This window comes from Mustelus asterias, unplaced genomic scaffold, assembly GCF_964213995.1.
Source record: "Mustelus asterias unplaced genomic scaffold, sMusAst1.hap1.1 HAP1_SCAFFOLD_379, whole genome shotgun sequence".
NCBI lineage: Eukaryota > Metazoa > Chordata > Chondrichthyes > Carcharhiniformes > Triakidae > Mustelus > Mustelus asterias.
This window is the reverse complement of record NW_027590335.1, coordinates 170,301-198,152: the sequence shown is the minus strand read 5'-3', so window position 1 is coordinate 198,152 and position 27,852 is coordinate 170,301. Positions and strand designations below refer to the sequence as shown.

At 49.5% G+C, this 27,852-nt stretch overlaps 1 protein-coding gene across 2 annotated transcripts in view; it reads right to left on the bottom strand.

Moving 5' to 3' along the window:
- klhdc3 (kelch domain containing 3) overlaps positions 1-27,852 on the bottom strand; it is a 129,274-nt gene that overhangs the window by 33,437 nt on the left and 67,985 nt on the right. For both annotated transcript variants that reach the window (XM_078204548.1, XM_078204549.1), the window contains exons 6-8: positions 19,875-20,088; positions 12,753-12,839; positions 11,391-11,499 (exon numbers count right to left, since the gene is read on the bottom strand). In XM_078204548.1, the coding sequence (XP_078060674.1) occupies positions 11,391-11,499; positions 12,753-12,839; positions 19,875-20,088 (410 nt within the window). The remainder of the gene's footprint in view (positions 1-11,390; positions 11,500-12,752; positions 12,840-19,874; positions 20,089-27,852) is intronic.

The following is a 27,852-nucleotide window of genomic DNA, read 5'->3' as shown; positions in this document are numbered from 1 at the left end:
AAATGCAATGTTAGCATTCATGTCGAGAGGGCTAGAATACAAGAGCAGGGATGTACTTCTGAGGCTGTATAAGGCTCTGGTCAGACCCCATTTGGAGTATTGTGAGCAGTTTTGGGCCCCGTATTTAAGAAAGGATGTGCTGGCCTTGGAAAGGGTCCAGAGGAGGTTCACAAGAATGTTCCCTGGAATGAAGAGCTTGTCGTATGAGGAACGGTTGAGGACTCTGGGTCGGAAATCATTGGAGTTTAGAAGGATGAGGGGGGGATCTTATTGAAACTTACAGGATACTGCGAGGTCTGGATAGAGTGGACATGGAGAGGATGTTTCTACTAGTAGGAAAAACTAGAACCAGAGGGCACAACCTCAGGCTAAAGGGACAATCCTTTAAAACAGAAATGGTGAGGAATTTCTTCAGCCAGAGAGTGGTGAATCTGTGGAACTCTTTGCCGCGGAAGGCTGTGGAGGCCGGGTCATCGAGTGTCTTTAAGACGGAGATAGATAGGTTCTTGATTAATAAGGGGATCAGGGGTTATGGGGAAAAGGCAGGAGAATGGGGATGAGAAAAATATCAGCCATTATTGAATGGCAGAACAGACTCGATGGGCCGAGTGGCCTAATTCTGCTCCTATGTCTTATGGGTGCTGGGAGTCTGGAACTCTGCCTGAAAGGCTCGTTGAAGCAGATATCCTCATAACATTTAGTATTTAGATGTGTACTTGCAATGCCAAGGCACACACCATTTGGCCTGGGCTTGCAAAATCTTACTAACTGTCCTGGCTTGAGAGAATTCACACCTCTTTAACCTGTGATTATCCCTCTCTCCACTCGCATTGTCTGCACCTGTAAAGACTTGATTACCTGTTAAGACTCACATCCCAACCATTATCTTGTAATTGCAGTCCAAAGATGTGCGGGTTAGGTTGATTGGCCAGGTAAAAAATTTCCCCTTAGAGTCCTGAGATGCATAGGTTGGAGGGATTAGCGGGTAAAATATGTGGGGGTAGGGCCTGGGTGGGATTGTGGTCGGTGCAGACTCGATGGGCCGAATGGCCTCCTTCTGCACTGTAGGGATTCTATGATTCTATGAATTGAGTCTGTGTCTATATATGCCCTTTGTGAAACCAACCCTCCACTCAGCTGATGAAGGAGCAGCGCTCCGAAAGCTCGTGCTGCCAAATAAACCTGTTGGACTGTAACCTGGTGTTGGGAGGCCTGCTTACTGTGCTTCGGAGGCTGTGGGTCAAATGCTGAAAACTGGGATTTTTAAAATTATTCATTTGTGGGACATGGGCATCGCTGGCTGGGCCAGCACTTACTGCCCATCCCTAGTTGCCCGAGGGCAGTTGGGAGTCAACCACATTGCTGTGGCTCTGGAGTCACATGTAGGTCAGACCGGGTAAGGACGGCAGATTTCCTTCCCTAGTGGGAACCAGATGGGTTTTTCCAACAATCAACAATGTTTTTGTGGTCATTAGTTTGGTGGTTTGTCTTTGACCGGTGCAGATGTGATGGGCTGAAGGGCCTTTTCAGTGCTGTACACCTCTACCACTGACGTCACACACAGGTCCTGAGGGCTCCTAATTACACAGTGCCAGTGGCTTCGAGCTGCCCCCTACCTTGCTTTTGGATTATCACTGTGCTCAAAGTACATTCACACTGGGTCCTTCAATCGTGTTTAACAGCCCAGCTCCTTGCTGTGAATCAGACAAGTGCTCAGAGCTTGTTATCAATGAAGGCAGCTTCCCAGCCAGATAAAGTGCAGTAAGCAGCTGATAATAGCTGCTGACATCTGGCACAGACACACTCCACTTCTGCCCAAGGCAGCAAGTGCCTGCTTTCGGACAGCTGTGTGTCTGCAGCAGTGAATATCTTCCATTCACTGATCGGGGCTGCAAACTCTAATAGCTGTTGTTCAGGAAACACGGGGCGGACAGGGGGACTGGCCCGGAGCTCTTCTCCGGGCGGGACTCTCCCCCCGGGCGGGACTCTCCCCCCAGGCGGGGCTCTCCCCCCGGGCTGGACTCTTCCCCGGGCGGGGATCCAGCACCGTGCTCTCCCCCCGGGCGGGGATCCAACACCGTGCTCTCCCCCCGGGCGGGGATCCAACACCGTGCTCTCCCCCCGGGCGGGGATCCAACACCGTGCTCTCCCCCGGGCGGGGATCCGGCACCGTGCTCTCCCCCGGGCGGGGATCCGGCACCGTGCTCTCCCCCCGGGCGGGGATCCGGCACCGTGCTCTCCCCCCGGGCGGGGATCCAACACCGTGCTCTCCCCCGGGCGGGGATCCAACACCGTGCTCTCCCCCCGGGCGGGGATCCGGCACCGTGCTCTCCCCCCGGGCGGGGATCCGGCACCGTGCTCTCCCCCCGGGCGGGGATCCGGCACCGTGCTCTCCCCCCGGGCAGGGATCCGGCACCGTGCTCTCCCCCCGGGCGGGGATCCGGCACCGTGCTCTCCCCCCGGGCGGGGATCCGGCACCGTGCTCTCCCCCCGGGCGGGGATCCGGCACCGTGCTCTCCCCCCGGGCGGGGATCCGGCACCGTGCTCTCCCCCCGGGCGGGGATCCGGCACCGTGCTCTCCCCCCGGGCAGGGATCCGGCACCGTGCTCTCCCCCCGGGCAGGGCTCCAGCACCGTGCTCTCCCAGGCGGGGCTCTCCCCCCCGGGTGGGGCTCCAGCACCGTGCTCTCCCAGGCGGGGCTCTCCCCCCGGGCCGGGCCCCCCCGCACCGTGCTGTGTCCCAGGGCCCAGCATTGTGAGCAGCTGTTGAAGGGATTGCATACTAGAACACTCACCGAGGGTGCTGCTGAGCAAACCTCCCCACCCCCAGCTTGTTGCTTCACCCCTCATCTCCCGTCAGGTACAAGAGGTGGAGACTCCTTCCATCAAACTCTAAATTCATGACCCACTGGAGTTTAATCCGGACAAATGTGAGGTGATTCAGTTTGGAAGGTCTAATACAGATAGGAAATATACAGTCAATGGCAGATCCCTTAAGAGTATTGATAGGCAGAGGGATCTGGGTGTACAGGTACACAGGTCACTGAAAGTGGCAACGGAGGTGGAGAAGGTAGTCAAGAAGGCATACGGCATGCTTGCCTTCATCGGCCAGGGCACTGAGTTTAAAAATTGGCAAGTCATGTTGCAGCTTTATAGAAACTTAGCTAGGCTGCACTTAGAATATAGTGTTCAATTCTGGTCGCCACACTCCCAGAAAGATGTGGAGGCTTTGGAGAGGTTACAGAAAAGATTTACCAGGATGTTGCCTGGTATGGAGGGCATTCGCTATGGGGAGAGGTTGGAGAAACGGAGGTTGAGGGGAGACCTGATAGAAGTCTACAAGATTATGAGAGGCATGGACAGAGTGGATAGTCAGAAGCTTTTTCCCAGGGTGGAAGAGTCAATTACTAGGGGGCACAGGTTTAAGGTGCGAGGGGCAAGGTTTAAAGGAGATGTACGAGGCAGAATTTTTAACCCAGAGAGTGGTGGGTGCCTGGAGCCCGTTGCCGGGGGAGGTAGTGGAAGTGGATACGGTCGTGACTTTTAAGGGGCATCTTGACAAATACATGAATAGGATGGGAATGAGGGATATGGTCCCCGGAAGGGTAGGGGGTTTTAGTTCAGTCGGGCAGCATGGTCGGTGCAGGCTTGGAGGGGCCGAAGGGCCTGTTCCTGTGCTGTAATTTTCTTTGTTCACTGCTCTCTAAAGAGAATTCCACAGATTAACAACTCCGAGAGAAAACATCTCTCCTTCACTCAGTATTTAAACAGTAGATCTCTCATTTTTAAACTGTGTCCCCTGGTTCCAGTCTCCCCAACAAGGGGAAACATCCTCTCAGCATTCACCCTGTCACGTCTCCTCAGGATCCTGTACTTTTCAATAAGATCACCTCTCACTCTGAACTACAATCGGTACAAGCCTGTCCAACCTTCCTTCAGAACCCACAACCCTCATCCCAGGAATGAGTCAAGTGAACCTTCTCTATAGCCTCACCAAGGTCCTTTACACTGCAGTAAAACTTCCCTAAATTCCATTCTCCTTCCAGTAAACACCAACATCTCATTTATCTCTGTAATCACTTGCTGTACCTGCATGTGGTTCATGTACCAGGACACCCAGATCCCTCTGTACCTCCGAGTGCTACAATCCCTCCATTCTTTTCACAGAAATAGAGAGAAAAGGAGCATGATACACCCGACACTGGTGTCAGACACAGTCACTCAGGGACTTTGCACCTAGCTGCCTAGTCCAGGAATGCCTATGTATGGGGGCAGGTGACTCTGGAACACACACGTAACTCCTGTCCATTACAGGAATAACAGACCTGGATGAACTACAGGCCAGTGAGGCTCACATCTGTGTGAGTGGTTGGAAGGTATTTTGAGACACAGGATCTACAGGCATTTAGAGACGCAAGGACTGATTAGGGACAGTCAGCATGGCTTTGTGAGTGGAAAATCATGTCTCACAAATTTGATTGAGTTTTTTGAAGGGGTAACCAAGAAGGTAGATGAGGGCAGTGCAGTTGATGTTGTCTACATGGACTTTAGCACGGCCTTTGACAAGGTACCGCATGGTAGGTTGTTGCATAAGATTAAATCTCACGGGATCCAGGGTGAGGTATCTAAATGGATACAAAATTGGCTTCTGAGGGTGGTTGTAGAGAGTTGTTTTTCAAACTGGAGGCCTGTGACCAGCGGTGTGCCTCAGGGATCAGTGCTGGGTCCACTGTTATTTGTCATTTATATTAATGATTTGGATGATTATTTGTCATTTATATTAATGATTTGGATGATTAAGAAGGCAAATGGGATGTTGGCCTATATCGCAAGGGGGATAGAATATAAAAGCAGAGCTGTCTTGCTGCATCTGTACAGGGCATTGGTGAGGCCGCAGCTGGAATACTGTGTGCAGTATTGGTCCCCTTATTTGCAGAAGGATATATTGGCCTTGGAGGGAGTGCAGAGAAGGTTCACCAGGTTGATACCAGAGATGAGGGGTGTTGATTATGAGGAGAGACTGAGCAGATTGAGTTTGTACTCTTTGGAATTTAGAAGGATGAGGGGTGATCTTATAGAGACCGATAAGATAATGAAGGGGCTGGATAGGGTAGAGGTGGAGAGATTCTTTCCACTTAGAAAGGAAGCTAGAACGAGAGGGCACAGCCTCAAAATAAAGGGGGGTCAGTTTAGGACAGAGTTGAGGAGGAACTTCTTCTCTCAGAGGGTGGTGAATCTCTGGAATTCTCTGCCCACTGAAGCGGTGGAGGCTACCTCGTTGAATATGTTTAAATCACGGATAGATGGATTCCTGATCAGTAAGGGAATTAGGGGTGATAGGGATCAGGTGGGTAAGTGGAACTGATCCACTTCAGATCAGCCATGATCTTATTGAGTGGCGGGGCAGGCTTGAGGGGCTAGATGGCCTACTCCTGCTCCTATTTCTTATGTTTTTATGAGAATATAGGGGGCATGGTTAGTAAGTTTGCAGATGACACCAAGATTGGTGGCATAGTGGACAGTGAAGAAAGTTATCTCCCATTGCAACGGGATCTTGATCAATTGGGCCAGTGGGCTGACGAATGGCAGATGGAGTTTAATTTAGACAAATGCGAGGTGATGCATTTTGGTAGATTGAACCAGGGCAGGACTGACTCAGTTAATGGTAGGGCATTGGGGAGAGTTACAGAACAAAGAGATCTAGGGGTACATGTTCATAGCTCCTTGGAAGTGGAGTCACAGGTGGACAGAGTGGTGAAGAAGGCATTCAGCATGCTTGGTTTCATCGGTCAGAACATTGAATACAGGAGTTGGAATGTCTTGTTGAAGTACAAGACATTGGTAAGGCCACACTTGGAATACTGTGTGCAATTCTGGTCACCCTATAATAGAAAGGATATTATTAAACTGGAAAGAGTGCAGAAAAGATTTACTAGGATGCTACCGGGACTTGATGGATTAAGTTATAAGGAGAGGCTGGATAGACTGGGACTTCTTTCTCTGGAGCGTAGGAGGCTGAGGGGTGATCTTATAGAGGTCTATAAAATAATGAGGGGCACAGATCAGCGAGATAGTCAATATCTTTTCCCAATGGTAGGGGAGTCTAAAACTAGAGGGCATAGGTTTAAGGTGAGAGGGGAGAGATAAAAAAGTGTCCAGAGTTTCAATTTTTTCACAGAGGGTGGTGAGTGTCTGGAACAAGCTGCCAGAGGTAGTAGTAGAGGCAGGTACAATTTTGTCTTTGAAAAAGCATTTAGATAGTTACATGGGTTCGATGGGTTCAGAGGGATATGGGCCAAATGCAGGCATTTGGGATTAGCTTAGGGGTTTTAAAAAAGGGTGGCATGGACAAGTTGGGCCGAAGGGCCTGTTTCCACGCCGTAAACCTCTATGACTCTATAAATAGATCGCAAGCTGCTCAGGGAAGCAACGGAGAAAATAGCAGAAGCTTTCATCATCATTTTGCAATCCTCTCTGGATTGGAAGGTGGCTAATGTTGTTTACAAAGGGAGGAGGGGATAGATATATATACTGAGCATCTGGGTGATGGAAGAAAGTCTGAGGGACAGGAGAAATTTTAATTTAGATAGATAAATTAATCACGGACAGTCAACACAGATTCATTCAGGACATTCCGAACCATAACTTCAGTCAAGTTTGTGACATGGAAGGTTGGTGAGAGGATTGGGTTTGATGTGGATTTTAGCAAGGCTTTTGTCAAGGTCCCAGCATGCAGACTCATTTGAAAAACAGAGAGCCCGTGGGTTCAAGGACAAGGTGAATCCAAAATTGGCTGAGTGGCAGGAAGCAAAGGGTTATGGTTTCTGGCTGTTTTGGGACGGCACATAGAACATAGAACAGTACAGAACAGAACAGGCCCTTCGGCCCACGATGTTGTGCCGAGCTTTATCTGAAACCATGATCAAGCTATCCCACTCCCTATCATCCTGGTGTGCTCCATGTGCCTATCCAATAACCGCTTAAATGTTCCTAAAGTGTCTGACTCCACTATCGCTGCAGGCAGTCCATTCCACACCCCAACCATTCTCTGCGTAAAGAACCTACCTCAGACATCCTTCCTCCATCTCCCACCTATAGTTATGCCCCCTTGTAATAGCTCCATCCACCCGAGGAAATAGTCTTTGAACGTTCACTCTATCTATCCCCTTCATCATTTTATAAACCTCTATTAAGTCTCCCCTCAACCTCCTCCGCTCCAGAGAGAACAGCCCTAGCTCCCTCAACCTTTCCTCATAAGACCTACCCTCCAAACCAGGCAGCATCCTGGTAAATCTCCTCTGCACTCTTTCCAGCACTTCCACATCCTTCTTATAGTGAGGTGACTAGAACTGCACACAATATTCCAAATGTGGTCTCACCAAGGTCCTGTACAGTTGCAGCATAACCCCACGGCACTTAAACTCCAACCCCCTGTTAATAAAAGCTAACACACTATAGGCCTTCTTCACAGCTCTACCCACTTGAGTGGCAACCTTCAGAGATCTGTGGATATGGACCCCAAGATCTCTCTGTTCCTCCAGTCTTCAGAACCCTACCTTTGACCCTGTAATCCACATTTAAATTAGTCCTACCAAAATGAATCACCTCACATTTATCCATCTACCATTTTTCAGCCCAGCTTTGCATCCTATCTATGTCCCTTTGCAGTCTACAACAGCCCTCCACCTCATCCACTACTCCACCAATCTTGGTGTCATCAGCAAATTTACTGATCCACCCTTCAGCCCCCTCCTCTAGGTCATTAATAAAAATCACAAGTAGCAGAGGACCAAGCACTGATCCCTGTGGCACTCCGCTAGCAACCTGCCTCCAATCCGAAAATTTTCCATCGACCACCACCCTCTGTCTTCGGTCAGACAGCCAGTTACCTATCCAATCGGCCAACTTTCCCTCTATCCCACACCTCCTTACTTTCATAAGCCGACCAAACGCCTTACTAAAATCCATGTATATGACATCAACTGCCCTACCTTCATCAACACACTTAGTTACATCCTCAAAAAATTCTATCAAATTTGTGAGGCATGACTTGCCCTTCACGAATCCGTGCTATCCCGGATTAATCCACATCTTTCTAAATGGTCGTAAATCCCATCCCTAAGGACCTTTTCCATCAACTTACCAACCACCGAAGTAAGACTAACCGGCCTATAATTACCAGGGTCATTTCTATTCCCTTTCTTAAACAGAGGAACAACATTCGCCACTCTCCAGTCCTCTGGCACCATCCCCATGGACAGTGAGGACCCAAAGATCAAAGCCAAAGGCTCTGCAATCTCATCCCTTGCCTCCCAAAGAATCCTAGGATACATTTCATCAGGCCCAGGGGACTTATCGACCTTCAGTTTATTCAAAACTGCTAGTACATCCTCCCTCCGAACATCTACTTCCTCCAGCCTATTAGCCTGTAACACCTTCTCTTCTTCAAAAACATGGCCCCTCTCCTTGGTGAACACTGAAGAAAAGTATTCATTCATCACCTCTCCTATCTCTACTAACTCCATGCACAAGTTCCCACTACTGTCCTTGACCGGCCCTAACCTCACCCTGGTCATTCTTTTATTCCTCACATAAGAGTAAAAAGCCTTGGGGTTTTCCTTGATCCGACCCGCCAAGGACTTCTCATGTCCCCTCCTAGCTCTCCTAAGCCCCTTTTTCAGCCCCTTTTTCAGCTCATTCCTTGCTAACTTGAAACTCTCAATCGAGCCATCTGAACCTTGTTTCCTCATCCCTACACAAGCTTCCCTCTTCCTTTTTACAAGACATTCCACCTCTTTTGTGAACCATGGTTCCCTCACTCGGCCATTTCATGCCTGACAGGGACATACCTATCAAGGACACAGTATTTGTTCCTTGAAATAGTTCCACTTTTCATTAGTGCCTTTCCCTGACAGTTTCTGTTCCCATCTTATGTCCCCTAATTCTTGCCTAATCGCATCATAATTACCTCTCCCCCAATTGTAAACCTTGCCCTGCCGTACGGCCCTATTCCTCTCCATTGCAATAACAAAGGACACCGAATTGTGGTCACTATCTCCAAAGTGCTCTCCCACAACCAAATCTAACACTTGGCCCGGTTCATTTCCCAGTACCCAATCCAATGTGGCCCCACCTCTTGTTGGCCTATCCACATATTGTGTCAGGAAACCCTCCTGCACACACAGCACAAAAACTGCCCCATCCGAACTATTCGACCTACAAAGGTTCCAATCAATATTTGGAAAGTTAAAGTCCCCCATGACAACTACCCTGTGACCCCCACACCTATCCATAATCTGCTTAGCAATTTCTTCCTCCACATCTCTATTACTATTTGGGGGCCTATAGTAAACTCCTAATAACGTGACCGCTCCTTTCCTATTTCTAACTTCAGTATGCAGATCCCCCTCGAAGTGCCTTTCCGCAGCTGTTAAACTATCCTTGATTAACAATGCTACTCCTCCACCTCTTTTACCAGCTTCCCTACACTTACTGAAACATCTATACCCCCGGAACGTCCAACAACCATTCCTGTCCTTGTTCTCCCCATGTCTCCGTAATGGCCACAACATCGTAGTCCCAAGTACCAATCCACGCCCCAAGTTCATCTACTGCATGGTGGCACTCACAGCATGAGGGACCCAGGTTCGATTCCTGGCTTGGGTCACTGTCTGTGTGGAGTTTGCACGTTCTCCCTGTGTCTGTGTGAGTTTCCTCCGGGTGCTCCGGTTTCCTCTCACATTCTGAAAGACGTGCTGGTTAGGGTGCATTGACCTGAACAGGTGCCGGAGTGTGGTGACTAGGGGAATTTCACAGTAACTTCATTGCAGTGTTAATGTAAGCCTTACTTGTGACTAATAAATAAACTTTTAACTTTACTTTTGGTGATCAGAGGGCTGTGCGCTGGTGGTGTTCCACTGGACTGTTCTAGATCGCTTGCTTTTTGCAGTATATATGTATCAAAGATTTAGACTTAACTAGAAGGGGATAGGTTTAAGAAGTTTAAAGGTGATACAAAAATTAGCCGTGTGGTTGGTAGCGAGGAGGATAGGTGTAAGAAACATAGAAACATAGAAACCCCACAGTGCAGAAGGAGGCCATTCAGCCCATCGAGTCCGCACCGACCACAATCCCACCCAGGCCCCACCCCCACATATTTACCCACTAATCCCTCTAACCTACGCATCCCAGGACACTAAGGGGCAAGTTTAGCACGGCCAATCACCTAACCTGCACATCTTTGGACTGTGGGAGGAAACCGGAGCACCCGGAGGAAACCCACGCAGACACGAGGAGAATGTGCAAACTCCACACAGACAGTGACCCGAGCCGGGAATCGAACCCAGGACCCTGGAGCTGTGAAGCAGCAGTGCTAACCACTGTGCTACCGTGCCGTGTAGGCTGCAGGAAGATATCAATGGGCTGGTCAGGTGGGCAGAGAAGTGGCAAATACAGGTCAATGTGGAGGAACGTGAGATAATGCATTGGGGGAAACAGGGCAAAAAGATAAACAATAAACGGGAGGACACTGAGAAGTGTAGACCTTGGAGTGAATGTCGATAGGTCCCTGAAGGTAGCAGGACAAGTAATGCTCTCTCACGCACCCCGGACATTCTCTCTTCCACTTTCTTCCGTCAGAAAAAAGATACTAAAGTCTGAGGTCACGTACCAACTGACTCAAGAACAGCTCCTTCCCTGCTGCTGTCAGACTTTGGAATGGACCTACCTTGCATTAAGTTGATCTTTCTCTACACCCTAGCTATGACTGTAACACTACATTCTGCACTCTCTCCTTTCCTTCTCTACAAAGTTCTCTATGAACAGTATACTTTGTCTGAATAGCATGCAAGAAACAATACTTTTCACTGTATCCCAATACATGTGACAATGTAGGTTGAGTATCTGTGCATTTAAGACAGAGATAACTGGGTTCTTGATTGGTAAGGGGGTCAAAGGTAATGGGGAAAAGGTGGGAGAATGGGGTTGAGAAACTTATCAGCCATGATCGAATGGCAGAGCAGACTCGATGGGCCGAATGGCCTAATTCTGCTGCTGTGTCTTATGAATGGTCCCCCATCTTGTCCTGGAGCACAGGCCACTGGATGTAAATCAGGAACCACTTCCTGTTGACTGTCCATAGCACTGTGTCCTCCTGCTGAATTACCTGGAACTTCTGCTGTCTCGGAGTCACACCCCAGACAAATGTGATCGTGGTGTCTCTGAATGACTCTTCCCTTGCTCACTTACACTACGAGAGATACTGGGCAACTTCAGCTGAGAATAGCTTGAGGAAACAGTGTCACTGCTGCACGATTTGTTACCACAGAAAGCACACCAGTGGTTTCACTTTCAGACTGTCCACAGAGACACAGACACAGAGCTCACACTGACCTGGTTCCTCCAAACAGGATTATTTTGTCTCCAACCATACAGCAACACTGCCTCCGTCGAGGGCAGGGCCCCTTGCCCTTGGGGTCCACCTTTCTCCACGTTGAGGACTCTGAAAGGGAAGCAGCCCGTCAGCGCCACAATGAATTTGTCTCCGATGAGAAGCCAGGACTACCTCTCCTAGATCACCAGTCGATGGACATTACTGCCTGCCAGGCAGACTACCAAACAGGACATGAATCTCTGAACCACGATGCAGGGAAACTTTCACCCAATCACCACTTGGAAAGCTGGACAAAGAGGTGTCCATCCAGACCCAGAGGAACCCTGGGATCTGCAGTGGATCAAACACTGGGGTTCAGGCCTGTCTCCCCTCACCAACAATAAAACAACAGCAGCACACACAACTGGCACAGCGCCAACCCTCCCTATAGTCATTCCTGTCCCACTGGGAATCTCGCTACAGTTAATCCCTGTCCCACTGGGAATCTCCCTACAGTCAATCCCTGTCCCACTGGGAATCTCCCCACAGTCAATCCCGATCCCACTGGGAATCTCCCCAGTCAGTCCCGATCCCACTGGGAATCTCCCTACAGTCAATCCCTGTCCCACTGGGAATCTCCCTACAGACAGTCCCGGTCCCACTGGGAATCTCCCTACAGTCAGTCCCGATCCCACTGGGAATCTCCCCAGTCAGTCCCGATCCCACTGGGAATCTCCCCAGTCAGTCTCGATCCCACTGGGAATCTCCCCAGTCAGTCCCGATCCCACTGGGAATCTCCCCAGTCAGTCCCGATCCCACTGGGAATCTCCCCAGTTGGTCCCGATCCCACTGGGAATCTCCCCAGTCGGTCCCGATCCCACTGGGAATCTCCCCAGTCGGTCCCGATCCCACTGGGAATCTCCCCAGTCGGTCCCGATCCCACTGGGAATCTCCCCAGTCAGTCCCGATCCCACTGGGAATCTCCCCAGTCAGTCCCGATCCCACTGGGAATCTCCCCAGTCAGTCCCGATCCCACTGGGAATCTCCCCAGTCAGTCCCGATCCCACTGGGAATCTCCCCAGTCAGTCCCGATCCCACCGGGAATCTCCCCAGTCAGTCCCGGATTGATATGTAATAAAAGCCTTCCCAGAAATGAAATGAAGAGAAAGATTCCGTGTGTAATGGATGCTGGATTATAAAGACTGTCAAGAGTGAGGTTCACCCTCTGTAAATAAACTCAAACTCTGAAGCTTCGAGACACTATTCCAGCCTCAAATAATTAAAACCTCAAGGGCAACAATTGCTGGCCTAGCCAGCGACACTCACATCCTGCGATGGAATCGGAGAACGTAACAAGACCTGGGAGAGGATCGCTCACTTACCAGGACTGTATTTCCACAGGTCATTAAAGTGCCGGTCTAATCTTGCATTGTACCCACCAAATATGTACAGTTCACTGTTGTAGGTAACTGCAGGAAAGGAAGGGAAGAGGTTAGAAGGGGGGGGGGAGTAGGCAGCATGATGGGCTGAGCGACTTCACTCCAGCATCCCAAACAAGGAGCCAACCCTCCAAATAAAGTCTCAGTCCCAGCCGGCTCTGAGCTGGGGCACAGGGAGGAGCAGCAACAGGGCTGTACTCTCAATGTAACATGGGGGCAGCGGTGAACATGATTTGATTTGATTTATTATTGTCACATGTATTAACATACAGTGAAAAGTATTGTTTCTTGCGCGCTATACAGACAGAGCATACTGTACATAGAGAAGGAAACGAGAGAGTGCAGAATGTAGTGTTACAGTCATAGCTAGGGTGTAGAGAAAGATCAACTTAATGCAAGGTAGGTCCATTCAAAAGTCTGATGGCAGCAGGGAAGAAACTGTTCTTGAGTTGGTCGGTACGTGACCTCAGACTTTAGTATCTTTTTCCCGAAGGAAGGAGGTGGAAGAGAGAATGTCCGGGGTGCGTGGGGTCCTTAATTATGCTGGCAGCTTTGCCGAGGCAGCGGAAAGTGTAGACAGAGTCAATGGATGGGAGGCTGGTTTGCGTGATGGATTGGGCTACATTCACGACCTTTTGTAGTTTCTTGCGGTCTTGGGCAGAGCAGGAGCCATACCAAGCTGTGATACAACCAGAAAGAATGGTTTCTATGGGGCATCTGTAAAAGTTGGTGAGAGTCGTAGCTGACATGCCAAATTTCCCCAGTCTTCTGAGAAAGTAGTGACGTTGGTGGGCTTTCTTAACTATAGTGTCGGCATGGGGGGAACCAGGACAGGTTGTTGGTGATCTGGACACCTAAAATCTTGAAGCTCTCGACCCTTTCTACTTCATCCCCGTTGATGTAGACAGAGGCATGTTCTCCTTTACGCTTCCTGAAGTCGATGACAATCTCCTTCGTTTTGTTGACATTGAGGGAGAGATTATTGTTGCCGCACCAGTTCACCAGATTCTCTATCTCATCCCTGTTCTCTGTCTCGTCATTGTTTGAGATCCGACCCACTACGATGATGTCATCAGCGAACGCGAAAATGGAATTGGAGGACAATTTGGCCGCACAGTCATAGGTGTATAAGGAGTATAGTAGGGGGCTGAGAACACAGCCTTGTGGGACACCAGTGTTGAGGATGATTGTGGAGGAGGTGTTGTTGCCTATTCTCACTGATTGTAGTCTGTGGGTTAGGAAGTTCAGGATCCAGTCGCAGAGGGAGGAGCCGAGGCCCAGGCCACGGAGTTTAGAGGAATTGTGGGAAGTATGTTAGCACGGATCGAAAACAGGGTGTCAGATAGAAAATAGAGTTGGAATCATAGAATCCCTACAGTACAGAAGACGGCCCACCCACGTCCTATCCTTGTAACCCCATGTATTTATCCTGCTACTCCCCCTGACAGTAAGGGGCAATTTTTAGCATTGCCAATCCAACTAACCCACATGTCTTTTGGAGTGTGGGAGGAAACTGGAGCACCCAGAATAAACCCACACAGACAGAGGAAGAACATACAAACTCCACAGTCACCTGAGGCTGGAATTGAACGCGGGCCCCTAGTGCTGTGAGGGAGCAGTGCTAACCACTGTGCCACCGTGCTGCCCCGGGTCCCTGGCGCTGTGAGGCAGCAGTGTTAACCACTGTGCTACCGTGCTGCCCCGGGTCCCTGGCGCTGTGAGGCAGCAGTGCTAACCACTGTGCTACCGTGCTGCCCCGGGTCCCTGGCACTGTGAGGCAGCAGTGCTAACCACTGTGCCACCGTGCTGCCCCGGGTCCCTGGCGCTGTGAGGCAGCAGTGCTAACCACTGTGCCACCGTGCTGCCTTTACAGAGTGGAAAGATGTAACGAGTGGAGTACTGCAAGGACCAGTCCTTGGCCCACAATTGTTCACTGTTTGCATTAATGACCCGAAGGAAGGAACAGAATGTAAGGTTTCCGAATTTGTTTATGATGTGAGGATAGGTGGAAGGACAGGCTGTGATGAGGATATTGTAATTCTGCAATGGGATAGAGATAGATTGGGCGACTGGGTGAAAACTGGGCAAATGGAGTTTAACATGGTGGGAAGGTTGGCGAAGGCTACTGGGGAGAGTTTAAACTAGATAGGTTGGGGGGAGGGGATCGAGACGAGGTGACTGGGAGCGAGGAGGTTAGCTCGCAAACAGAGAAGGGTTATAGACAGTGCAAGAGGGAGGGTGGACGGGTGATAGAGAAGGGGAGAGCTCAGACCAAAGGATTGAGATATGTTGACTTTAATGCCAGGATTATAGTGAATAAAGGGGATGAGCTCAGAGCGTGGATCGATGCCTGAAAGTGTGATGTGGTGGCCATTACGGAGACTTGGATGTCTCAGGGTCAGGACTGGACGCTCCAGGTGCCGGGATTCAGATGTTTCAGGAAGGACAGGGAGGGAGGCAAGAGAGGGGGTGGAGTGGCACTGCTGATCAGGGATAGTGTCACAGCTGTAGAGGAGGTGTATGCTGTGGAGGGATTGTCTACAGAGTCTCTGTGGGGGAAAGTTCGGAGTAGGAAGGGGTCGGTCACTTTGCTGGGAGTTTTCTATAGGCCGCCCAATAGTAACAGGGAGGTGGAGGAGCAGATAGGGAAACAGATCCTGGAGAGATGCAGTAATAGTTTTAACAACACCAGGTTAAAGTCCAACAGGTTTATTTGGTAGCAAATACCATTAGCTTTCGGAGCGCTGCTCCTTCGTTAGATGGAGTGGAAATGTGCTCTCAAACAGTGCACAGAGACTCAAAATCAAGTTACAGAATACTGATTAGAATGCGAATCCCTACAGCCAGTCAGATCTTAAAGATACAGACAATGTGGGTGGAGGGAGCATTAAGCACAGGTTAAAGAGATGTGTATTGTCTCCAGACAGCACAGCCTGTAAGTCCAGGAGGCAAGCTGTGGGGGTTACTGATAATGTGACTTAAATCCAACATCCCGGTTTAGGCCGTCCTCATGTGTGCGGCACACCACGAGATGCAGTAATAGCAGAGTTGTTGTGATGGGAGACTTTAATTTCCCAAACATAGATTGGAATATCCCTAGGGTAAGCGGTTTGGATGGGGAGGAGTTCGTTAGGTGTGTTCAGGAGGGTTTCCTGACACAGCATGTGGACAAGCCTACAAGAGGAGAGGCTGTACTTGATCTGATACTGACCAATGAACTTGGACAGGTGTCAGATCTCTCAGTAGGAGAGCATCTTGGGGATAGCGACCATAACTCTATCTCCTTTATGCTTGAATTGGAAAAAGAGAGGATCAGGCAAGCTAGGAAAGTGTTTATATGGAGTAAGGGGAAATATGAAGACATTAGACAGCAAATTAGAGGAGCAAATTGGAAGGAGGTATTCTCGGAGAAATGTACTGAAGAGAGGTGGCAGTTTTTCAAGGAATGTCTGTCTAGAGTTCTACGGAGTAACAAGTCTCACAACACCAGGTTAAAGTCTAACAGGTTTATTTGGTAGCAAATACCATAAGCTTTCGGAGCACTGCTCCTTCGTCAGATGGAGTGGAAATGTGGAAATGAGGAAGTTCTACAGGACAACGTTCCGAGCAGACAGGGAGGTGTTGGTAGGTTAAAGGAACCGTGGTGCACGAAAGCTGTGCGGGACCTAGTCGAGAAGAAAAGGAAAGCGTACAAAAGGCTCAGAGAGCTTGGCGAAGATAGGGATTTAGAAGGGTATACAGCTTGTAGGAAGGGACTAAAGGAGGAAATTAGGAGAGCCAGAAGGGGTCACGAGAAGGCCTTGGCAGGTAGGATTAAGGAGAACCCTAAGGCGTTCTATAAATACGTGAAGAGTAAAAGGATGAGACGTGAAGGAATAGGGCCTATAAAAGGTGAAGGCGGGAAAGTCTGTACAGAACCAGTAGAAATGGCAGAGGTGCTCAATGAGTATTTTGCCTCGGTTTTCACAGGGGAGAAGGACCTGGGTGGATGTACTGTGGGCTTGCGGTGGACTGAAAAGATTGAGTATGTGGACTTTAAGAAAGAGGTTGTGCTGGAATCTTTGAATGGCATCAAGATAGATAAGTCGCTGGGTCCGGATGGGATGTACCCCAGGTTACTGTGGGAGGCGAGGGAAGAGATTGCAGAGCCTCTGGCGATGATCTTTGCGTCGTCAATGGAGACGGGAGAGGTGCCGGAGGATTGGAGGATTGCGGATGTGGTTTCTATTTTCAAGAAGGGGAATAGGGATAGCCCGGGAAATTACCGAATGGTGAGTCTAACCTCAGTGGTTGGTAAGCTGATGGAGAAGATCCTGAGGGACAAGATTTATGAGCATTGAGAGAGGTTTAGTATGCTCAAGAATACTCAGCATGGCTTTGTCAAAGGCAGATCGTGCCTTACGAGCCTGGTGGAGTTCTTCGAAAATGTGACTAAACACATTGACGAAGGGAAAGCGGTAGATGTGGTTAATATGGACTTTAGCAAGGCGTTCGATAAGGTCCCCCATGCAAGGCTTCTAGAAAAAGTGAGAGGGCATGGGATCCAAGGGGCTGCTGCCCTGTGGATCCAGAGCTGGCTTGCCCAAAGGAGGCAGAGAGTGTGTATAGATGGGTCTTTTTCTAACTGGAGGTCAGTCACCAGTGGTGTGCCCCAGGGATCTGTTCTGGGACCCTTGCTGTTTGTCATTTTCATAAATGACCTGGATGAGGAAGTGGAGGGATGGGTTGGTAAGTTTGCCGACGACACGAAGGTTGGCGGGGTTGTGGATAGTCTGGAAGGATGTCAGAAGTTACAGAGGGACATAGATAGGATGCAAGACTGGGCGGAGAAGTGGCAGATGGACTTCAACCCAGATAAATGCGCCGTGGTCCATTTTGGCAGGTCAAATGGGATGAAGGAGTACAATATTAAGGGAAAGACTCTTAGTACTGTGGAGGATCAGAAGGACCTTGGGGTCCGGGTCCATAGGACTCTGAAATTGGCCCCGCAGGTGGAGGTGGTGGTTAAGAAGGCGTATGGTGTGCTGGCCTTTATCAATCGAGGGATTGAGTTTAGGAGTCCGGGGATAATGATGCAGCTATATAAGACCCTCGTCAGACCCCACTTGGAGTACTGTGCTCAGTTCTGGTCGCCTCACTATAGGAAGGATGTGGAAATGATTGAAAGGGTGCAGAGGAGATTTACAAGGATGTTGCCTGGATTGAGTGGCATGTCTTATGAGGATAGGCTGAGGGAGCTCGGTTTTTTCTCCTTGGAGAAACGTAGGATGAGAGGAGACCTAATAGAGGTATATAAGATGTTGAGAGGCATAGATTGGGTGGACTCTCAGAGGCTTTTTCCCAGGGTGGAAATGGCTGCTACGAGAGGACACAGGTTTAAGGTGCTGGGGGGTAGGTACAGGGGAAATGTTAGGGGGAAGTTTTTCACACAGAGGGTGGTGGGTGAGTGGAATCGGCTGCCGTCAGTGGTGGTGGAGGCGAACTCAATAGGGTCTTTTAAGAGACTCCTGGATGAGTACATGGGACTTAATAGGATGGAGGGTTATAGGTAGGTCTAAAAGGTAGGGATATGTTCGGCACAACTTGTGGGGCCGAAGGGCCTGTTTGTGCTGTAGTTTTTCTATGTTTCTATGTAACATGGGGAAGAGTGTAATCGTGCACTTTGTACTTCACTCACCTGCAGTCTCTCTCCATTTAGATAATAATCTGCTTTTTGATTCCTCCTACCAGAGGGATCTGGGTGTCCTAGTGCATGACTCACATAAAGCTAGCAGACAGGTCCAACAAGTAGTTAAAAAGGCAAATGGCATTTTGGCCTTTATTGCAAAGGGGTTGGGGTTTAAAATAGGGAGGTTTTGTTGTAATTGTACAAGGTGTTGGTGAGGCCGCACAGTTTTGGTCCCCTGATCTAAAAAAGGATACACATTTTGAATATTGTGTGCAGTTCTGGTCACCTCACTACAAGAAGGATGTGGAGACACTGGAAAGAGTGCAAAGGAGATTTACCAGGATGCTGCCTGGTTTGGAGGGTAGGTCTTATGAGGAAAGGTTGAGGGAACTTGGGCTTTTCTCTTTGGAGCGGAGGAGGTTGAGAGGAGACTTGATAGAGGTTTATAAGATGATGAGGGGGATAGATAGAGTGAACGTTCAAAGACTATTTCCTCGGGTGAATGGAGCGGTAACTAGGGGGCATAACTATAGGGTTCATGGTGGGAGATATAGGAAGGATGTCCGAGGTAGGTTCTTTACAAAGAGAGTGGTTGGAGTGTGGAATGGACTGCCTGCAGGGATAGTGGAGTCAGAAACTTTAGGAACATTTAAGAAGCTATTGGATAGGCACATGGAGTACTTCGGGATGATAGGGAGGAAATAGCTTGATCTTGGTTTCAGATAAAGCTCGGCACAACATCGTGGGCCGAAGGGCCTGTTCTGTGCTGTACTGTTCTATGTTCTAACATTGGAAGCAGTCCAAAGGAGATTCACCAGGCTAATTCCTGGGATGAGAGGGTTGTCCTAACAAGAGAGACTGAATGCTCTGGGTCTGTATTCCTTGGCGTTTACAAGAACCTTATTCAAATATCTAAGATGCTGAGGTAGACTGCTCCATCTCAGGCAACATCCAAAGTGCATCACCTCGCACTTATCAGGGTTAAATTCCATCTGCCACTGCTCTGCCCATCTGATCAACCCAGTTATATCATCCTGTAACCGATAACCACCTTCTTCACCATTAACCGCCCTGCCAATCTTGGTGACATTGGAAAACTTGCTTCCCATTCTCCACAATCTCATTTATATCATTTATATAGAACACAGGAAAATAGGAATTAGGAGCAGGAGTGGGTAAATTCAGTCCTTCGAGCCACTCCGCCATTCAATCAGATCATGTCTGATCTCCCCCTGCTCTCAAACCCACCTCCCCACCTGTTCCCCCGCATCCCCTTTTTAATTAACAATAAGGGAGAGGTGGCGAGGAACTGGAATTCTGGATGAAGCTCCCAATATGAATCCAGCACTCTCGCTGCTCCCATCAATCGCCCCACCCCTCGCCCCGAGGTTACTTACACGCAGAGTGGCTCCTCCTGCCCTCTGGGAGAAGCTGGGTGGTGGGAGAATCCAGCCAGTGATTGGTCTCCGTATCGAACACTTTGATACGGTTACAGTAGATCTCATTGTTGGAATGGAACGGACCAAATCGATCCGCACGGCCCCCAAACACGTACATCCGACTGCCCATTACTGTCGCTGAGTGGAAGTCTCGCCAGCGTGCTGGATTACCCTGCGATGGAGAGCGAGGGGGCGGGGGGAAGGAGGAGAGCGAGGGGGAGGAGGAGAGCGAGGGGGGGGAGGAGGAGGAGAGCGAGGGGGGGAGGAGGAGGAGAGCGAGGGGGGGGAGGAGGAGGAGAGCGAGGGGGGGGAGGAGAGCGAGGGGGGGGAAGGAGAGCGAGGGGGGGTGTTGTGAGAGAGGTGAAGGAAAGAGGGGGGTTGGGGAAGAGTGGGGAGTGGGAAAAGAGAGCGGGGGAGAGAGAGAGAGAGAGGGTGGGAGGAGAGAGAGGGGGTTTTGTGACATGAAAAGCATGAGGTTAGATACAGAGTAAAGCTCCCTCTACACTGTCCCCCATCAAACACTCCCAGGACAGGTACAGCACGAGGTTAGATACAGAGTAAAGCTCCCTCTACACTGTCCCCATCAAACACTCCCAGGACAGGTACAGCAGGGGGTTAGATACAGTGTAAAGCTCCCTCTACACTGTCCCCCATCAAACACTCCCAGGACAGGGACAGCACGGGGTTAGATACAGAGTAAAGCTCCCTCTACACTGTCCCCATCAAACACTCCCAGGACAGGTACAGCATGGGGTTAGATACAGAGTAAAGCTCCCTCTACACTGTCCCCCATCAAACACTCCCAGGACAGGTACAGCATGGGGTTAGATGCAGAGTAAAGCTCCCTCTACACTGTCCCCGCATCAAACACTCCCAGGACAGGGACAGCACGGGGTTAGATACAGAGTAAAGCTCCCTCTACACTGTCCCCCATCAAACACTCCCAGGACAGGGACAGCACAGGGTTAGATACAGAACAAAGCTCCCTCTGCACTGTCCCCCATCAAACACTCCCAGGACAGGTACAGCACAGGGTTAGATACAGAATAAAGCTCCCTCTACACTGTCCCCCATCAAACACTCCCAGGACAGGTACAGCACAGGGTTAGATACAGAATAAAGTTCCCTCTACACTGTCCCCCATCAAACACTCCCAGGACAGATACAGCACGGGGTTAGATACAGAGTAAAGCTCCCTCTACACTGTCCCCATCAAACACTCCCAGGACAGGTACAGCACAGGGTTAGATACAGAGTAAAGCTCCCTCTACACTGTCCCCATCAAACACTCCCAGGACAGGTACAGCACAGGGTTAGATACAGAGTAAAGCTCCCTCTACACTGTCCCCGCATCAAACACTCCCAGGACAGATACAGCACGGGGTTAGATACAGAGTAAAGCTCCCTCTACACTGTCCCCCATCAAACACTCCCAGGACAGGTACAGCACGGGGTTAGATACAGAGTAAAGCTCCCTCTACACTGTCCCTATCAAACACTCCCAGGACAGGTACAGCACAGGGTTAGATACAAAATAAAGCTGCCTCTACACTGTCCCCCATCAAACACTCCCAGGACAGATACAGCACGAGGTTAGATACAGAGTAAAGCTCCCTCTACACTGTCCCCATCAAACACTTCCAGGACAGGTACAGCACGGGGTTAGATACAGAGTAAAGCTCTCTCTACACTGTCCCCCCATCAAACACTCCCAGGACAGGTACAGCACGGGGTTAGCACAGGGCGGCACGGTAGCACAGTGGTTAGCACTGCTGCTTCACAGCTCCAGGGCCCAGGGTTCGATTCTCGGCTTGGGTCACTGTCTGTGTGGAGTTTGCACATTCTTCCTGTGTCTGCGTGGGTTTCCTCCGGGTGCTCCGGTTTCCTCCCACAGTCCAAAGATGTGCGGGTTAGGTTAATTGGCCATGCTAAATTGCCCCTTAGTGTCCCGGGATGCGTAGGTTAGAGGGATTAGCGGGTAAATATGTGGGGATAGGGCCTGGGTGGGATTGTGGTTGGTGCAGACTCGATGGGCCGAATGGCCTCTTTCTGCACTGTAGGGTTTCTATGATTTCTATGATATACAGAGCAAAGCTCCCTCTATACTGTCCCCCATCAAACACTCCCAGGACAGGTACAGCACAGGGTTAGATACAGAGTAAAGGTCTACACTGTCCCCATCAAACACTCCCAGGACAGGTACAGCACAGGGTTAGATACAAAGTAAAGCTCCCTCTACACTGTCCCCCATCAAACACTCCCAGGACAGGTACAGCACGGGGTTAGATACAGAGTAAAGCTCCCTCTACACTGTCCCCCATCAAACACTCCCAGGACAGGTACAGCACGGGGTTAGATACAGAGTAAAGCTCCCTCTGCACTGTCCCCCATCAAACTCTAAAATCAGCCCCGCAGGTGGAGGAGGTGGTTAAGAAGGCGTATGGTGTGCTGGCCTTTATCAATCGAGGGATTGAATTTTGGAGTCCGGGGATAATGATGCAGCTATATAAGACCCTCGTCAGACCCCACTTGGAGTACTGTGCTCAGTTCTGGTCGCCTCACTATAGGAGGGATGTGGAAATGATTGAAAGGGTGCAGAGGAGATTTACAAGGATGTTGTCTGGATTGAGTGGCATGTCTTATGAGGATAGGCTGAGGGAGCTCGGTCTTTTCTCCTTGGAGAGACGAAGGATGAGAGGAGAGGTGTATAAGATGTTGAGAGGCATAGATCGGGTGGACTCTCAGAGGCTTTTTCCCAGGGTGGAAATGGCTGCTACGAGAGGACACAGGTTTAAGGTGCTGGGGGGTAGGTACAGGGGAAATGTTAGGGGTAAGTTTTTCACTCAGAGGGTGGTGGGTGAGTGGAATCGGCTGACGTCGGTGGTGGTGGAGGCAAACTCAATAGGGTCTTTTAAGAGACTCCTGGATGAGTACATGGGACTTAATAGGATGGAGGGTTATAGGTAGGCCTAAAAGGTAGGGATATGTTCGGCACAAGTTGTGGGGCCGAAGGGCCTGTTTTGTGCTGTAGTTTTTCAATGTTTCTAAACACTCCCAGGACAGGTACAGCACGGGGTTAGATACAGAGTAAAGCTCCCTCTACACTGTCCCCCATCACTCGCGGAACAAGTACGGCATGGGGTTAGATACAGAGTAAAGCACCTTCAGCACTGTTCTCAATAAACACTCCCAGGGGATTAAACTATCCCTTCTTCTCAGGATGTGGAGATGTCGGCGTTGGACTGTGGTAAACACAGTAAGAAGTTTAACAACACCAGGTTAAAGTCCAACAGGTTTATTTGGCAGCAAAAGCCACACCAACCTGGTGTTGTTAAACTTCTTACCTTCTTCTCAGTCCAGAGACAGGGGATTGGTTAAAGATGAAGAATAGTCACAGATTGGAGCAGCAAAATGCTGGAGCTTGGGAGGGGGAAATGAGTGAGTGTGTTGTGAGCTGTGTCGTCCGTACAGGATGATGAACAGCCACTGACACCCAGTGGTGTGCAGCAGTACTGTGCAGCAATTGGTTTGAGGTGCTCCAGAGCGGCTGGGAGAGGGAAAGATTGTGTATATATCCCCGTACTGTACCTGTCCCTAAAGTCAAACTGGACTGAAGCAGCAGTATAACAGAATCCTGGACTGCCTAAACAGAAACGGCTGTGCGCTCTTCAGACAGAGGTCACGCAGCCTCCCTCTGTGACCCTGTCTCTCTCTCTCCCCATCTGCTCTGTATTCCACATTCCCTGGTCACACAATGTCACCACAAGGGTCTGTTGTAGAGCAATGTGACACTCACTCTGTCATGCAGCAGTGACAGGAGGAGGGAGCAGTGGCTGTCCTGCTTTCACTTGTGCAATGTGAGGATTGAGCGAGGGGCCAGCTGAGAGGCTGGCTGAGTGTCACCCCCTTCACTTGCCTTTCCAAGGATCAGGACTCCACAATGAGCAGCTGTCGAGTGAGTGCAGCTGAATAATCTGCTGTCAGCAAGCTGCTCGAATCTCTGTCACTGCTCCTGACATCCACTCCCTCCCTCCAATCACCTTCCCGTCAGGGAATCTGCAGCTCAGTTATTAGACAATGGTCCAGAGTTATGAACTAATGACAAGAGTTCAAGCAACTGGTGAATTTAATGAAATAAACCTGGAATAAAAGCTAGTATGGTTAACGGTAAAACACAACTAATGTCCTTTGGGGAAGGAAATCTGCTGTCCTTGCCCTGTCTGGCCAATCCCACAGCAATGTGCCCCTCAAAGGCCAAACACAACAGTCACGTTTGGGGCAATCTGGAATCAGCAATAACCACTGACCTTGCCAGGGAATAGAGAAGTTGTTCCCCAACTTCCCTCCCAAGGAGGGCAGCGATATTTCTGTGGCCTGTCTTTCAGCACTTCTGTTTAGCTGCTATAATTAGAGGGTGCAGCGAGGCTTCATCAGAGCCTTGGTATAAATAGTTACCCTCAGAGTGCTGACCATTTCTGGACAGTTTCAAACAGTTCGGCATGCTCTCTGCATGGGGTGGAGGCCAACAAATTGTCACAGCCCCATTCCACATCCATGGACAAACCTCCAAATGCAATCGAGGCATTCACGAGGTATTTATTATCTCAAATGGAAGAATGTGCTGCAGGCAAACTGCTCTGACAGCTAGTACAGACAACAGAGGCTGAATAGCATCAAAGAACAGCACAAGAACAGGCCCTTCGGCCCACCAAGTCTGTGCCGACACAGATGCCTCTCTGATACTTTCTTGTCTCTGTGTGGTCCATATCCCTCTATTCGCTGCCTATTCATGTATCTATCCAGATGCCTCTTGAACGTTGTTATAGAATCTGCTTCCACCACCTCCTCCAGCAGCACGTTCCAGGCATTCACCACCCTCTGTGTGGAAAACGTGCCCCTTACATCTCTTTCAAACTTTCCCCCCCTCACTCTCAACCTGTGCCCCCGAGTAATTGAGCCTTCGACCCTGGGAAAAAGACTCTGACTCTCCACTCTATCCAAGCCTGTGATAATCTTGTAAACCTCTATCAGGTCCCCCCTCATCCTCCGACGCTCCAGTGAAAACAATCCAAGTTTGTTCAACCTTTCTTCATAGTCCATATCCTCCAAACCAGGCAACATCCTGGTAAATCTCTTCTGCACCCTTTCCAATGCATCAACATCCTTCCGGTAGTGTGGTGACCAGAATTGTTCACAATACTCCAAATGCGGCCGAACCAAAGTCTTATACAGCTGCAACATGATTTTCCAATTCCTCAACTCCCCGACCGATGAAGGCCAGCATGCCGTACACCTTCTTGACCACCCTGTCCATCTGAGTTGCCACCTCAGGGAACTGCGGATCTGCACGCCCAGATCCCTCTCTGTGCTAATATTTCTAAGGGCTCTGCCATTTACTGAATACTTTCCTTCTGCAGCAGACCTTCCAAATCGCATCACCTCACATTTGTCCGGGTTAAATTCCATCTGCCATCTTTCGGTCCAGGTCTCCAGGCGATTTACATCCTGCTGTATCCTCTGACAATCCTCCTCACTATCCGCTACTCCCCCAATTTTTGTATCATCTACAAATTTACTAATCAGACCACCTACATTTCCCTCCAAATCATTTATATATATTACAAACAACAGAGGCCCCAGCACTGATCCTTGTGGAACACCGCTTGTCACAGACCTCCAGTTAGAAAAGTATCCTTCCACTGCTACTCTCTGCTTTCTATGCCCAAGCCTGTTCTGTATCCATCTTACCAGCTCACCTCGGATCCCATATGATTTCACCTTCTGTATCAGCCTGCCATGAGGAACCTTATCGAAGGCTTTACTAAAGTCCATGTACACAACATCCGCTGCCCTGCCATGGTCAATTTTTCTTGTCAGTTCCTCAAAGAACTCAACCAAGTTTGTGAGACATGACCTCCCCTTCACAAAACCATGCTGCCTATCGCTAATAAGCCTATTCTCTTCCAGATGTGAGTACATCCTGTCCCTAAGAATCTTACATAGAAACATAGAAAAACTACAGCACAAACAGGCCCTTCGGCCCCACAAGTTGTGCCGAACATATCCCTACCTTCTCGGCCTACCTATAACCCTCCATCCTATTAAGTCCCATGTACTCATCCAGGAGTCTCTTAAAAGACCCTGTTGAGTTTGCCTCCACCACCACTGACGGCAGCCGATTCCACTCACCCACCACCCTCTGTGTGAAAAACTTCCCCCTAACATCTCCCCTGTACCTACCCCCCAGCACCTTAAACTTTTGTCCTCTCGTAGCAGCCATTTCCACCCTGGGAAAAAGCCTCTGAGAGTCCACCCGATCTATGCCTCTCAACATCTTATACACCTCTATTAGGTCTCCCCTCATCCTTCGTCTCTCCAAGGAGAAAAAACCGAGCTCCCTCAGCCTATCCTCATAAGGCATGCCACTCAATCCAGGCAACATCCTTGTAAATCTCCTCTGCACCCTTTCAATCTTTTCCACATCCTTCCTGTAATGAGGCGACCAGAACTGAGCACAGTACTCCAAGTGGGGTCTGACGAGGGTCTTATATAGCTGCATCATTATCCCCGGACTCCTAAACTCAATCCCTCGATTGATAAACATTGATAAATCTTCTCCAATAATTTCCCCACCACTGATGTAAGGCTCACAGGCTGTAATTTCCCTTCTTAAACAGAGGAACAATGTTAGCTACTCTCCAATTCTCTGGTACCTCGCCCGTGGCTAAAGAGGATACAAAGATTTTGGCCAAGGCCTCAGCAATTTCTTCCCTCGCCTCTCTCCGTATTCTGGGATAGACCCTATCTGGCCCTGGGGACTTGTCCACCTTACTGTTTTTCAAAACCTCCCTTTTTATCCCAACATGTCGGAGAATGAAAGCATCCTCCTTTCTACACTCACCATCCACCACATCCTTCTCCTTTGTGAATACTGATTCAAAGTACTCGTTAAGGACCTCACCCACCTCATCTGGCTCCACACACAAATTCCCTCCCCTGTCCTCGAGTGGATCCACCCTTTCCTTAGCTACCCTCTTCCTCCTTATATACACATAAAAAGCCTTGGGATTCCCCTTAATCCTGCCTGCCAAGGACATTTTGTGGCCCCTTTTTGCCCTCCGAAGCCCCTGTTTAAGCTCTTTCCTGCTGTCTTTGTGTTCCTCAAGAGCCTTGTCTGTTTTCAATTTCCTGAAATTTATGTATGCCTCCTTTTTCACTGAGCTCACAATCTCTCTTGTCATCCAGGGTTCCCCAACCTTGCCACCTTTATCCTTCATTTTTACAGGGACATACTTGTCCCGAATGTTAACAACTGACTTTTAAAAGACTCCCACATATCGGATGTGGATTTACCCTCAAACAGCCGCCCCCCAGTTTACATTCCCCAGCTCCTGCCCAATACTCTCGTAGTTAGCCTTCCCCCAGTTTAGTATTTTCACTCTGGGATTACTTCTATCCTTTTCTATAAGTATCTTGAAACTTATAGAATTGTGATCACTGTTCCCAAAATGGTCGCCCACTGAGACACCAATCACCTGTCCGACTCGTTTCCCAGAACCAGGTCTAAGATAGCCCCTTCCCAAGTTGGACGATCTACATATTGCCTCAAGAAGCACTCTTGGACACACTGAACAAACTCTGCCCCGTCCAAGCCCCTGGCACTAAAGGCATCCTTCCACACAAACAATTCAGAGAAAAACTGCACAAATGTATTGAAGATTGAGGTGTAAATTGAGACGACCCCATTTTTGCAATGCCACAAACCAGGCTTTTGCATATACTCAGTCCCCCTCCACCCCCCCCGTTCAGCTATTGGAAACACTATACTCACATTCATATCTGCATCAACTTTTCACCCTGAAATACCTGTTTCACTGACCAGAGACTGTCAATCAGCAGATGGGACCAAGTAGGCAATACAGGCTGTGCTGCAGTT